A 14,714-nucleotide genomic window follows, 5' to 3' on the forward strand; every position below is an offset into this window, starting at 1 on the left:
CAATCCATGATTGGAGTGTGATTAAAACCTTTTTACAATGTCTTTCAGCAAAGTTTGCTCAAAGTTTCAGTACTTTCAGGCAAGAGGCTTGCTTGGTTTCAATGCCTGCATAACAAGTACAAGCAGACTTTCCCTTCAGAAATGAGAGATCTTTAATACAAATTGTGACAGATTTTCTTTCAATGTATTTTCTGTACAGATGATGTTACAACAGGATGAGTTGTTCTTACAATCAAAACTTGAAACTCATTAACCCACTGAGGACGAGTCCCAAGTATACGCGGGCAAGGGTCCATGGGAAATGCATGTTGTAGCATAATCAAAACCATTCTGAACAGGTTGAAGATCTCATCAATCTTGCTTCCAAAATGACAGGCAGAGGACAAGGAAGCAGAAAAATTTTATAGTAGTATCACTACCAACTTTTTTCTTCTTCTTCACTTGAAGTATAGTCCACTTGTGCATTGTTGTACTGTTGTGCTATGCAGATGTAGTATGGTGCTCAGTAAAATGGTCTACTATCGCAGAGCTACAAGAAGAACTACAGGATGTAGACCCTATATAATGTGGTTAAAAAAAAGAAAAGAAGATACAGCGCTGGATCTTGAGTTCACCCAAAGATCATTGTGTATTTTATCACCGGGGATACACTATATGTTCTACGGAGATCGTTTCTGGCTTCACGGAATCCCCTCCACTGCATGAGAACTGTTTAAGTTAAAAAGTTATAAAACTCCTCCAGATAGATGGATTTTTCTGTCTAGATCTTGAGTCTGGTACCTCTTTCTTCAGGTGATAGTGGCCCAGGCCTGGTGGTAGCTTGAGCTCACGTGTAGCTCTATAGTATCATATTAAAGATTACTCTATAATTCCATGTTTAAATTCTTTGGAAAAACTAAAAGGACCAGATTTTCAGGTGTATGATCTTCTACCACTGCACTGGTGGTAGACCAGGGGGGTGTTTCATAAAGCTGTTTGTAAAGTTGGGCTGTACGAACGACTTACGAGCAACTGGTGACCAGTTCTTGTGCTGAATTATGGAAATTCTAGTAAGTATAGCACATCGCAACTGATCACCAGTCGCTCGTAAGTTGTTCATAACTTATGAACAGCTTTATAAAACAGGGCCCAGAACTGTCCTTCATAATTTAAATTATTAAAGGGTGTGTACAGTTCTGGTTGAGCCTGAGGTGAGGATTTAGTTTTAAAGTTTTGTGAGATATTCAGAAACCACTCTATGAGATGTCAAAGAGCATGCAATTCTAAGGGGTATCTGAAGTTTATTTGATGAAATTCGGTTTGGAAATGGCTGAGCTTTCCAAAAACAAGGTGAAACAAAGAGATCCTAATAAAAAGCGTGGCCTGTCGCCTTTTATTATTATAACTTTTTAGGATATCTCAGCCATTTGAAACCAATTTTCATCAAATAAACGTTGAATCCTTCTTAAAATTACATGCTCTTTCATATTTCATAAGAGGTTTCTCATTATCTCACTTATGAATGTTCAAAACATGAATCCCCACCTCGACCAGTACTGTACAGTCCCTTTAAAGCACTCCAGTATCCTGCTGTAAAACAATAAAATCAATGAACAAACAAATGAATGAATGAATGAATGAATGAATGAATGAATGAATATATAAATAAATAGAGTCTACTTTGATACATAAATTAATAAATAATCTCACAATATAAACTGTCTACAGAATGAACTTGTTTGTTACTGGTCTTCACTTGTGAGCTCATCATAATCAAATATGTGGCATATCTGGTAGTGGAAAAGGACTACCGGTTATCACCATCCAGATGAGTGTTTACCATCCGCAGCCGAAAACGAGACCGCCGAGCGACTTACCGCATTCCGCCAAGCTGCCTGGCCCGAGTGATGTACGGCCTGTCGATCACCGTTCTTCGACGGCTCGGTATGGCAGAGACATTTTCGGTCTCGGCCAGAGGAGCTGAAGCGATGTCGTCAACTTCATCCACGCTCCTCATCATCATCGCCCCTTTCTCCATCATGGCTCGACGACGTTCTCCCATCTTCCAATGTCAAACAGGTTTTCTCACACAGAATGTGGAACTAGTTAGGGTAGTACTACCCGCAAAGTTATGATAAGTCTCAGTAGCGGCGACACGATTGAGACGCAGTCAAGAGCAACTTTTCTCCCTGTGCGTGTGGGCATGGGATACTGGACTGGTGGATGTGTGCTGGAGGAGTTCCGGATGAGAGCTGGGATGAGATCGTTCGGAATAACAACTACACAAGGAACAAACTGCCAAAAGAAAGTCCTTCGAGATGGCGTAGAAACAGTAAGTGGTCTGTTCCAAGTAGTTTGTCGCCCATGTATCACTGCAACCATCTACTAGTATTCCGATACTTTCAAGAGGTTGGTGGGATCCAAGGAGTGCAGAGAGTTACTGTTTGCTAAACTTGTCTGGCGCGCACGTCGCACGCAGTGGACGAAAGCCGAGAACAGGTGTACTTGCGTATTTTGTATGGAATAACGTGTAAACGAACCCACTGTATATCTGGCCCACTTTGGTTCTTCTCGCGCTGTTGTGCACAACAAAAACAGCACGCACCCACACCGTACCATTGACTTGACGCTTGTCAGCACTGCTGAGGTCGTCGTGTCGCGCGGGGCCTTGAGGCGAGCCACTCTCTCGGCTGGTTGGTTCACAAGGGGGCTTACCATTGCGCTGTGATCAATAGCGCGTAAATTGAATACATCGTCCCTGGTAACAAGCCATGTGATTGAAGCTTGAACAAGCAGTACACTGTACTTTGAAAAGACGCCATCTCAGGTCCCGAACTGATTATGTAAACAATAGGGGATCCCCCTTCTCAGGCACTCGGAAAACTTGTCCGCTAAATAAACTTTGCATTACCAAAACACTACACATCTGAAAGGATTGTGAAGAAAATGTTTTATCACGGAAGAACAATATAAACGGTGAATTTACTTTGTTTTGTCAACATGTTTCGAAATAATGAACTCCACAGCAGCGTCCACAAAATCTATTTCCTCTAAACAGATGCACGCATTATGTGGCTGAACCATAATTATTGTCGTCCAATTTCACTTGTTATCACGTTCGCAGTCTTTTCATCGTATGAAAGACCGTCAGAGATGAAACATATGTGACTGATAAGTTGAGGGTAGGGATAAAAGTGTCTGGTTTTGTAAACAACACCACAGTTCTTGTCTAAAACCTACACAATCTCCTATTTTGGGGAAAGTGCTTCCAGCCTGCTCTACAGAACTACAGCTGTACGTTGACTTCACACACCATCGCAACTACCTCATAACTTATTTCCTTTCGGACGGAACAAAGTTTGTATTAGATGAGTTTAACGATGTTATTCCAGCAATCTGCTCCATTGAGGAAGTGACAGACATAATAAACAGGAGTTGTACGTGGGAGTGATACTAGTATGCATACGGTGGTTTTTAGTAATAAAGAGAGAAGCCCGGGAAGCCGGGGGGGGGGGGGGGGGGGTATATGGCCATGGGCCCTCGGTCCATGATGCGACTATGGCAGACCTTCGATCATGTAGAATGTTTGATTATATTGCTAAAGGAATTGTAAATGATGCCACCACACAGAGAAAAAGTTAAATCAAATGAAATCAAGTCAAATTGACAACTTATTATAAAACTAAACTCATCTCTCTGTTGTTGTTGTTGTTCTCGATCTCCGTGATTTTGCTTATTTGTTATCATCATAAATTTTGATGAAGAGACGTGCTTGATATCACATATTATCATGGAGTATAGTTATAAACAAAATTGATCTTTGTAAATCTGTTACGTGTAGAGTGGCGATCAGATAAGCAACATCACGGTCATCTAACCCATTTTCAGAGAATGAGTCAGAAGTCATCAACATTAGTAATTCGTCTCTCTTCATTTTGGTCTGTTCTTCTCTCCCGTTATATCACATTCAAGTCATTTGTTTGTGAATATGTTCACAAAATAATCATTTAAAGACATTTATCATTAATCTCCCTGCATTCTCTCTGAATTATGAATAAAAAGAACAATGATAAACCGCCGAAAGAGGTGATTTACAATTGGCCTTGATTTAGAGTAGACTGACGGAACTACATTTCTCCTTGCGATATTTTTAATGTGCTTTCTGAAGAAGGAGAAATAATAAATGAAAAGGAACTTCAAAATTGGAATTCGCAGACTAACAGACAACTTACAAGTTAAATTCTGTTTGATTTGATCCTTTCATTTTTATATTGTTCAAACAACATAAAATAGATGTGCGCATGCTTTGTCGCAAAGGTTACTGGATCATATTGCGCACTTTTCCTATCATCTTTCTTCGTATCATCCATGCTGAAGCAAGAATTATTACCGTTCTTTCATTTCAAGTTGTGAACTTCATATCATTATACACCGCGAGAGAGCAGTAAACACTGACACGTTATGAGAGACACGAACCCGAATGCCCGAGGACTGGGGCATGAGGGTTATACATTATGGAGTATATTCGCTCCCAGCATGCGAAAGGCGAAGGTCAAGGTGATTCGTCACACAGAGTTATGATCCTATAGGTAAATCTCGTACATGGGGTGAGCCATAACCTGCACATAGCTCAAACACAGGGACATAATATATACTCTATAGCTTGGGTTTGAGTCAATATTGATTCTAAATAAAATAATACTCTTAAACCTGACCATAACAAGTGAGGTAAATTACTCTCTAAAAAAATTCGACTGAAAATATTCACTCTTAAAGGAGTGAATACAAAAAAAGAGTGAATTTTGAGGGAAAATGTTTATTTTCACTCATTTTGGAGTGACCTCAGGGATCACTCGAAGATTTTGGAGTGATCCCTGAGGTCACTCTAAAACGAGTGAAAATGAACATTTTCACTCAATATTCACTCCAATTGCACTCTAAATTCACTCTTTTTTGTATTCACTCCTTTAAGAGTGAATATTTTCACTCGAATTTTTTTAGAGAGTAAGACAAACATAAAAGTTTCTTTGAATTCTTTGAAATAGAATGAGTAGGGGATTTACCGATTCGTGTGTTTGGAAAAAAAAACATAACTGTGGCAACATCTGTAGCAACCACACGTGTAACTATGGTGAGGTCATGTCGTCATCGCCCGCGATATCATCTGGGCTTCAGACCTTAAACAGAGCGACAACAACAAATACAGATAAACACACACACGCACACACACATACACACACACACACACACACACACACACAAATAAAAAACACACCTTCAAGCCAATATCAAACAGAGACCGCATTGTAATAAAGGTTTACGGTAGATTGCATGTATTTGAAGCCCTCGTCAAATTTGCAAAGCAAAGACCCCAAAGGGGGGCTCGACCATGTAAAAGTGCAGCAGCGCTTCGGGCACGATGGGATCTTAAAGGGACACTCCAGACGAGTTGTATACTTTCACATCGTGTAGTAGGTGTACATGAATCAATAGTGTCATGTATAAATTTGTGGAATTTGTTGTGGTCCTAGAGCAGAAAAACCGATACTCTATAGGAACCCAAAACATGCACTGAACGAGGATGATGACATAGGAGGCTCACATTATTATGTGGCAGTAATGTAGCAATGTAATTGCATTACCACACTACTTGCTAAACCTATATGAACAACTTCACCTGTGTAGAATTTATGCATGCTTTCTTCTTTTGTTCTGCTTTCTTATGTGAAGCTGCTATAATCATCCTCGTTCATTGTGATTCGTAATGAATTTTGGAAACATTCTTATTCCTCATCCTAGTCTCTTCCAATTCTAAAACTCTGTACCCAATGTATGGCTAATTCATAGACGTTCAAATGCTTAAGTCTAAAATCATCCAGAAGCCTCCCTTAAAGTGGTTCCCACGATTGAAATATCATATAGGTGACCTGACCTGACCTACTCTCCACTCAGTTCTTGCAGACTACTCGCCTTTTCATATACTTTATCTACTTTTGTATCACAACTGATCGTGTTCAGTTTCATTAGCTTGTTGTCTTTCTGTTTTAATTTTCTCTGATTCCTATCATTTTGACACATTTAGTTTGATATCATTATATGAAATTCTTTCGATGTATAACTAGGGGCCTATCATGCAAACGTGCTTGTGATCGATTTCTACGCAAACCGTATATTGTATACTCCACGTTCTTTTTCCTCCCATCCTTTCCTTCCCCAACTCCCCTCCCCTCCCCTCCCGCTCCTCCTTGCTTTCCCTCCTCCAACAACCCCTTTCCTCTCCCATTCCTCCTATTCATTCCCCTTCCCCCTCTTCCCTCTCTTCTCCTCTGGTGGTTCCCTATTCCCATCCTTGTGGGGCACTGATGTGGCATAGGCCTAAGGGCTTTTTACACTTGTAAATTTTTGTTTAGTCCCGTACCAACGGTGGGGCTAAGGGGGGGGGGGGGGGCCTTAGCCCCACCGTTGGTACGGGACTATCCTTAGCCCACTTTCTGTTTACACTCGTTTTTGCCAAAGTGGGCTAGCCCCACCGATAATCCCGTACTATCTGGCCCTGCAAAATAGCAGGGTTAGCACCGCAATTGCCGTGCCAAGCAAGTGAGTGTAAACATTACGAAAAAAATAATCCTGGGCTGAGCGACGGAGACGAAGTCCGACCATCACTGACCAATCAGAAACGAGGTAATCAAGTGCTGCCGGTGAGTGCGTGTACGTGTACAGTACACGGCGTAATCATGAATATTCATGTGGTTTGGAAAGTAACGGACTAAGAAATACGAGTGTAAACTTTAAGGTCAATTTTTCTCCTTAGCTCCGGACAAGAGTTTAGTAGGGGACTAATTGGCGAGTGTAAAAAGCTGAAAAAATTGGTACGGGACTAACGATAGTCCTGGGTCAGAGAAAGTATGGGTAAGTGTAAAAAGGGCTCAAGTGGATTCCTGATGTCCATCGGAGGTCCCGTGTTCGAATCCCATCAAGTGCCACACACGTCCTTGGACAAGATGATTTTACCAGCCATGTCCCTCTCAACACAGGTGTATAAAATAGGTAAGTGATATTGCAGGGTTCTCTGGTAGAGGTATATCAGTGACATTGAAAAGGCTATTATACCCTTAATGAAGAAGACCATGTTATTATTTCTTTCTCCTCCCTTCTCCTTCCCTTTCTCTTGACATCTTCCCCCTCTCTTTCCCCTCTCGTTACCCCTCTCTTGAATTCTCTTTACACCTGCTTTCCCATCCTCAGTCTACCATTTACCACCCCTCCAATCCTGGGTATTATACCCTCTCCCCTCCATCCTCCATTCCCCATCCCCCATCCGACTCCCACCTCATCAGCCCCTCGGCCTCGTGTGATGAGTTATGGGCCCGGCGCTGCCAATTCCGCGTCGGGCGGAGTGAAACCTGTTTAAATGTTAATGTTGGCACATTCAAGAAAGAAAGTCAATCAATATTAAATACATCCAAAGAGTTCGCGCGCTTTTGCTCGTTGGCGCGCCAGTAATGACTGTGTACCAGTGTACGGTATAATGAATAGACAGCAGAGTCCCGAGATGGCGACGTTTTGTGTGCCCGTCGTAAATTATCATCAGCAACGCGCGGCTGGCACGTGGCTTCGCCAGCAAATCACCCAGTCATTAAAATTCCACAACGACAGTAACATTCCTTATCACGCTTAATCGTGTAATCCTTGCAGTATAACTGCGCTGAGCTCTTGCCGCCTTATACGCCGACGATCAGGACTTATGAATGCATTTATAATTTCCAAGTATTCGTATTGTGGTGAAAGTCATTTACAGATTCATGGATTTTATACAGGCAAATGCTTTCAGTGAGATTAAAATTTTATTCTATATAAGGTACAAGATTGTGGATTTTTTATGAAAGGGGTCAATAAAAATGCACCGATCTCCCGTGGACGTAGTTCTATATGATCATTGTGTCGGTCTAAAGAACAAAAGGGAGAGAAAGAGAGCGAGAATGAGGGGGGGGGGGGAGAAACAAATTAGCAGGTAAGGGGCTCTTCGGCTTATAGTGTTTGTTTGTTTGTTTGTTTGTTTGTTTTTACTTTTTCCCATGGTGTTTCTTCGTTGTTGTTTTTTTCTTTATCAATGCTCATCCCCAGATCTGATATGTGAGAACCATGCCAGATTGCAGAAAGTGCTGAGAATAATAATACCCATTAGATTGCTATATCTGACCAGAATATGCATTCGAGATGATGAAACAAATGTACTTATTGCATTGTATCGAATGCACTAAATTATGCTATGCTAGCTTTCTTTGTTTTTCATTATATTTATGCTGCAAAATCATTTACGACTTTTTAAAAGGCGATTTGGGCACATCTCCGACAGCATAGTGAATACGCGTGTAATTGAGCATAAAGTGTGGCTTCCAGACCCTCTACTTGTACAGTTTTGTTTCAGAGAATATTGACGCCCTCTGTAACGTCGAAAACACGAGCAGGTTCAGGTGGATGGTTAGTCTAGTTCTGGACCCTTTTATCGATTCTGAGGAGGTTTTTTTTTTTCCTCGGTTGCGCAGTTCTCGGGATCGCGCCCTCACTCGGCCTAACGCGTATAGTCGGCGAAAAAAGAATCGATAAAAAGGGTCCAGAACTAGACTATGTGGATGGTCGGCAAAGGCGCGACCTCGTCGCCGCGGAGGGCGCATTTTTGGGAAGGGACTACCTAGGGCATTCAAAGGGTCTGGACAGCAGACTAATAATTGAACATCTGAATATATGAACGACCCAAGTCCATCAGAGAAAATTTGGGGAAAATATGAATATATAAATAACTTCCTATACTGCGTTTAGTGTTTTCAGTTGTTGGAATGTTATTCATACAAATTTGAATGTAAAACAGCCACTTGAATTATTATCTGTATTTGTATGACTTCGTAAATGGTTTCCAAAGACACTAAAAAGCCAAATTTGGACTTGGGTCGTTTTTATATTCAGGTATTCAATAATTGCGTGATGACTATAGCTATTATACTCACCCCTGAGTGAACAACCATCAAGGACATGACTTTCATCTCTTTCTTTTTCTTTTTCATTATATAAATAAACACAGTGTCATTATGTGTAAAAGATTATTACGTGCATTGGTAAACGCGAGTAGCTGACACTATGCAATCACTCATGATGTTAAGCAATATTATTGTACAATAGTGCATGCAATCTTATGGACTTAAAACAGTTCAAATCGAATATTACAAATATTTTGGTACTACTGACTCTCTTGCAACTACTACATCTATCGTTACTTCATCTCCTACAAAATCTAACTACTCTACGACTCCTGCCCCTGTTACTGATAATTATTCAAAATTGTTGTGTCGTGTAATACAGCTCTGCAAGAGCATAATGGTGTAATGTGTCTTTTACGAATAATTATTCTTGTAGGGTCAATCACATGATGAGTGTGGTAAGTGTGGGCAAGTGTTACCTGTGGTTTTTATGAGCTTGACAAGAATCCATAGTCATTTGTGCATAATACAGACCTAACACCGACCATCGGTTTACAATTGCCGGATATTTTGTCAGGAAAGAAAGGTTAACATGATTTGGGTTTTCACATCGATAACACTGCGTTCTTGCGATCTGTACCCTATACTGCACTATATACCCTGGTTCTTTTTCTCGGTAAAACCATGCATGCTGAGTGTGAATTTGCAATTTTTGTGTTTACACGGGAAGGCCGCAGAACCGGTGATGGGGGTGGGGGGGGGGGGGGTATACTAGGGATCTGCAGTTCCTCCCCCCTCACACTCACACACACACACACACACACATACACGCACACACACACACAAATTGAATAAAACAAAACAAATCAGAACAAAAAAAACAGAAACCATTGAGAGGGGACTTACAGCCTTTGGTCCTATATGTGGTTACTTGCTTTAAAGAGATGGTATAGTTTTGGTTGAGAAAGGGCTTCAGGTTTCCAACTTTTGTGAGATAATGAGAAACCTATTATGGAATATGGAAGAGCATACTATTACTAAGAGGAATTCAAAGTTTATTTGATGAAAATCGGTTTTGAAAAGGCTGAGATATCAAAAACACAAAGTAAAACTAAGCGATTCTAATAAAAGATGGGTCCCACCTTTTACTATGATCACTTTGTTTTGGATATCTCAGCCATTTCGAAACCAATTTTCATAAACTTTGAATTCCTCTTAGAATTATGCTCTTTCATATTCCATAATAGGTTTCTTATTGTTTCAATAAATCATCATCAAAAAACGAAGTCCCATCTCAACCGAAACTGTACCATCCCTTTTTGCTTGTAATACAAGCATTCATTGCTTTACTGCTTCCTTTGCAGCCACTTAAAACAAAACAAATCAAAATGACTTTCCGAGGATACGCCCGAGTTTGTTTCCTTCAAAGAAGGGGAGGGGAGTATCGACCCTTGACCCAACCACCACTACACTTTACCACCCCCTTACACACATGCACACACACCCCCCCCCCCACACACACACTAAATAATATGATAACCTTGTCTTTGAGTTTAAACCAGAGTAGAAGCCAAATGGATTCATACACTACACAACACAGTTGAATACTTAATGAAGTTATTACTTTTTTCCCCTTAAGCTGAAATACATGACCTTGCACACACTATGGAGTGGAGGGATGATGCATTCATTGCATCATATAAATGGATGATTTTAATAGCTAAAGTTACTTGCCTGGAAAATCCCAACACATATCACTGTGCATAATACAGTATCCGCATGACATTCATCGGCTCGACATAAAGCTTCCTTCCCCCCAAAAAATTGTTCATTTCGGCGCCAATATGCGATGCGTTGGTCCAATAATCCATCAGAGACGGTGTCAAAGCCATGCAGATTTATTCCATAGGGTGCTTCCAATTTAACCGCGACTGTATAGCCTATACCTGGGAGGGACAAATTTTGTCGCGCAATTCATACAACATAAATCAAGATATAAAAAATAATATAAGAAAATTAATACGCACATGAAACTGCAAATCTAAGGGAAACGAGTGTATAAATGCCAAAATTCCAGTAGAGCTCTGCATGTATATGCAACTACGCAATTCATACAACATAAATCAAGATATGAAAATATAAGGAAATTAATATACGCACATGAAACTGCAAATCTAAGGGAAACGAGTGTATAAATGCCAAAATTCCAGTAGAGCTCTATATGCATAGATAATAATGCGTTTAGAAAAACAGTGGACATTTTTTTTTTGGAAGGTACATTGATAGTATACATTGAATTTAACATGGTGGTGTACTGCCTTGACGGTGTGTGATTTCAGGCAGAGAGACCATTTACTTTTGATCATGTCATTCTTTAGTTCGACGAACACATCTTTTGAGAACCTCTCATTGATAATACTAAGGAGGTATACTAGGCGAGCTGGCCTGTTCAGTACCTTTCCGATTTATACTGCTCCAAGGTAAGTCTTTCAATTTTCCAATGTGTACGCTGAAATGCGACAAATTTTGACTTGACTGTTGTCTCTAAACACAGAACGCGGAATCTCGACCAAAAAAAGAAAAAAAAATCCCCCCGCAAAGCCTAAAAAAGTTGATAGTTATGTGGCTTATGGTTTCAGTTGTTTTGATATGCCTTTCTACGATTCTTGAGTAGATCATTTTCACAGTCTCAATAATGCAATAACTCTGTTTTGCATGATACTTTTCATAATCGGGACCAGGCCTTACTTGTATACTGCCTCTTTAAGAATATACCTCTCATTGGAAGCCCGCTTGTAAAGCCATTAAAGCCTTGAAGTGAAACTAGCATTATCGTGGAGCCTATACTTCATGCTGCGTGTTGAACCCTTCGGCGGTATGATTAGCCAGACAGTCGTTGCTTAATGTCATATCTCAATTTTGCTATGTATGTGCTTTGTTATCGCTTGCCACTTAGAAAATCCATTTGCTTTCGGGTGCCGCGTTAATGTAATTACGGCAATGGAAAATATCGCTGGCCCGCTACCAGGATTTTTCTTTATTCACTTTTGAAGGGGGAGGGGTCGGTGGTGGTGGTGAGCTCTCACATTAAACCGAACCGTTTGGGGGAAAAATCAAAGCACGAACAAGTATGTTGAGAATGATAGGAAGAAAATAGAGATTTCAGTCATTAGATGGAAGTGCTCTAATTGTTATCTATATATTGACCATATCGACATACAGATGAGCTGTTTTAAAGGTGCGTTGCTAAGTTTGATATACGGAAAAAAATACAGTAAAAGCAATCACACAAAATAATGCATGAAGTGACTTCAAATCGGACATACCAAGAGGTGAAAATTTCACAATAGTTACGTAATCAAATGCAACCTTATGTAAATTTGACGAGGGAAGGTTATTACACCAAGTCACGCATCAACCAGCATGCACACATTAATCTGCACCAAGTTTTCTTCTTTCGACATTCAAAAAAAAAAACACAAAAAAACAGCGCTTGAATCATATTGTTATGTCATAAAAACCTACCAATGGGGACTTTCAAAACTATTTTAAATTATTGACTACGAACATGCTTTTGTTTTTAGGTAGCATTTTTTGCTCAAACCCATGTATGGGGCCGTTGAGATGATGACATGGATCGAATGGCTTCGATAATTTTCTGTTAAATTTTACCGTATAGATATAAAACAATGTGCATCTAGAAAGACAGAGGGATTCCTTACCCCTTTATAGAGCCCCTTCACATTGCAACCACACATCGACTTCTGTTGTCATGCGGTGATCCGATAAAACTTTTTTAATGCCGACGATTGTGAGGCTGTTGGGCTCCATTCACTTTCATTGAACCCTGCACAAGCTCCGCCCACATCAGTTCTTGCAGGGAGAACATCCCATATTCCCGTAACATAAATCACATTGCCTATATTATAGTCACACTTTGCAACATTAAGAAGAGTAATTAACATGACATCACAACGTTTGATATACTCGGTATGTAGCAACAACACTTACTATGAGATAAGACACACACATCATAACAAACACTAATTCCTTGTTACGTTCGTTTTTAAACATAACAATATATTTGGTGAATCTTCGGTTTTTCTTTTCACATTTCAAACTCCACAGTGCATTCCATCTAAATTAAGATTCGTCAATAGTTTTCATGGGCGTCACCAGGGGGGGTGCGTTGGGTGCGAACGCACCCCCCTTCAGACCCTTAAAAAAAAAAAAAAAAAAAAAAAAAAAATTCAGTCTGCGAGCGACCTCAACACCGGACCCTGAATAATAATTATTTTTTATTCATTTATTTATTTATTTTTTGAAATTTTGCATCGGGGACAAAAAAAAAAATCGTAGGCAAAAACAATTCGCACCCCTGGTTCTGGCAGCACTGATTTTATACATATGTACTAGTACAAGACTCACAGTGTATTCTACAAAGTGTTTACTATTTAGATAGATTTTGGACATCCTTCCCATGCTTGGTCACTTCGACGCCACCTCGCTGGTCTGATACCTCCCTCAGTCATGAACATAAACCGACACCCTTGACTACCAGTGGCGGATCCAGGGGGAGGGGCGCACCGGGCGTCCCCCCCCCCCCTCTTAATTTCCAAAGCGAAAAAGTATAGCTACAAACGGCAGTTTTTGGACTGTAAAATGTCAAAATTTTCAAGCTCGCTGGCTCCGCTCGCTGGCATTATTTTAGTCGTAATGCCATTCTCCTGAAGTTGCTCCCAGTAATTGCCAGCGCTCCACCCGGTGCGCCCCCCCCCCCCTTACTGCAAAAAAAAAAAATATATATATATAGCTACAAACGGCAGTTTTTGGACTGTAAAATGTCAAAATTTTCAAGCTCGCTCGCTCCGCTCGCTCGCATTTAAATTCTCCTGATATTGCTGCCAGTAATTGCCAGCAGTTGCGCCCGTTGCGTCCCCCCCTTAATTTCCAAAGCAAAAAAATATGGCTGCAAACGGCAATTTTGGGACAGTAAAATGTCAAAATTTTAAAGCTCGCTCGCTCCGCTCGCTCGCATGTAATCGTTAAGCCATTCTCCAGATATTGCTGCGAGTAATTTGTCGTTTCACACCGTCATTCCATAATCCATTTATAGGGGGACAACCCCCTCCCACAACCTCCCCCCTTGCTCGTTCCGCTTGTTCGGGCTCGGTCGCGTTCATGACATGACAAGTTTATTTGAATTATACCATTTATAGGCAAATTGTTCAATAACAATTTACTTCAAAATGCACTGATGCCTTAAACAAAGTGGGACTGTTTCAAGTCGATAAAACACGCAAAATACCTGCATCAAATTGCACCATTTACAACATCAAAAAGTGCTCACCGTGGGAGGGGGACACTCCCTCCCACATCCTCCCCCTCGCTCACTCCTCTCGCTCTTGCTTGGCCGCGTCCATGATATTCAGTGTAAATATCAAAACAGGAAGTTTATTTGGATGATACTATTTTATAGGCAAATTGTTCGATATTAATCTACATCAAAATATACTGCTTTGTTTTAAACAAGTGGGACTGTTTCAAGTCGATAAAACAAGCAAAACATGCATCAAATCCCCCCTCGCTCTCTCCGCCTGCTCGGGCTCGGTCGCGTTCATGACATCATAAGCGGTGTAAGAATCAATACAAGAAGTTCATTGAAATGATATAGTTTATAGGCACATTGTTCAACAACAAATTCCATCAAAATGTACTGCTACCTTAAACAAGTGGGAATGTTTCAAGTCGATAAAACAC

The 14,714-nt window shown here is 40.5% G+C and overlaps 1 protein-coding gene across 2 annotated transcripts in view; it reads right to left on the reverse strand.

Annotated features, from left to right (window-relative positions):
• Positions 1-14,714, reverse strand: part of LOC139739646 (NAD kinase-like) — an 81,812-nt gene that overhangs the window by 61,121 nt on the left and 5,977 nt on the right. Inside the window, exon 1 of one of the 2 annotated variants that reach the window (XM_071650255.1) lies at positions 1,857-2,474. The exons of the other annotated variant lie outside the window; for it this stretch is intronic. Within the exon in view, the coding sequence (XP_071506356.1) occupies positions 1,857-2,041 (185 nt within the window). The 5' untranslated portion in view covers positions 2,042-2,474. Of the gene's footprint in view, positions 1-1,856; positions 2,475-14,714 lie in introns of those variants that run through there. 2 annotated transcript variants of the gene reach the window in all.

The sequence above is a fragment of the Diadema antillarum genome, unplaced genomic scaffold, assembly GCF_040938485.1.
Source record: "Diadema antillarum isolate AM-2024a unplaced genomic scaffold, OU_Dant_1.0 seq00000810_RagTag, whole genome shotgun sequence".
Taxonomy (NCBI): domain Eukaryota; kingdom Metazoa; phylum Echinodermata; class Echinoidea; order Diadematoida; family Diadematidae; genus Diadema; species Diadema antillarum.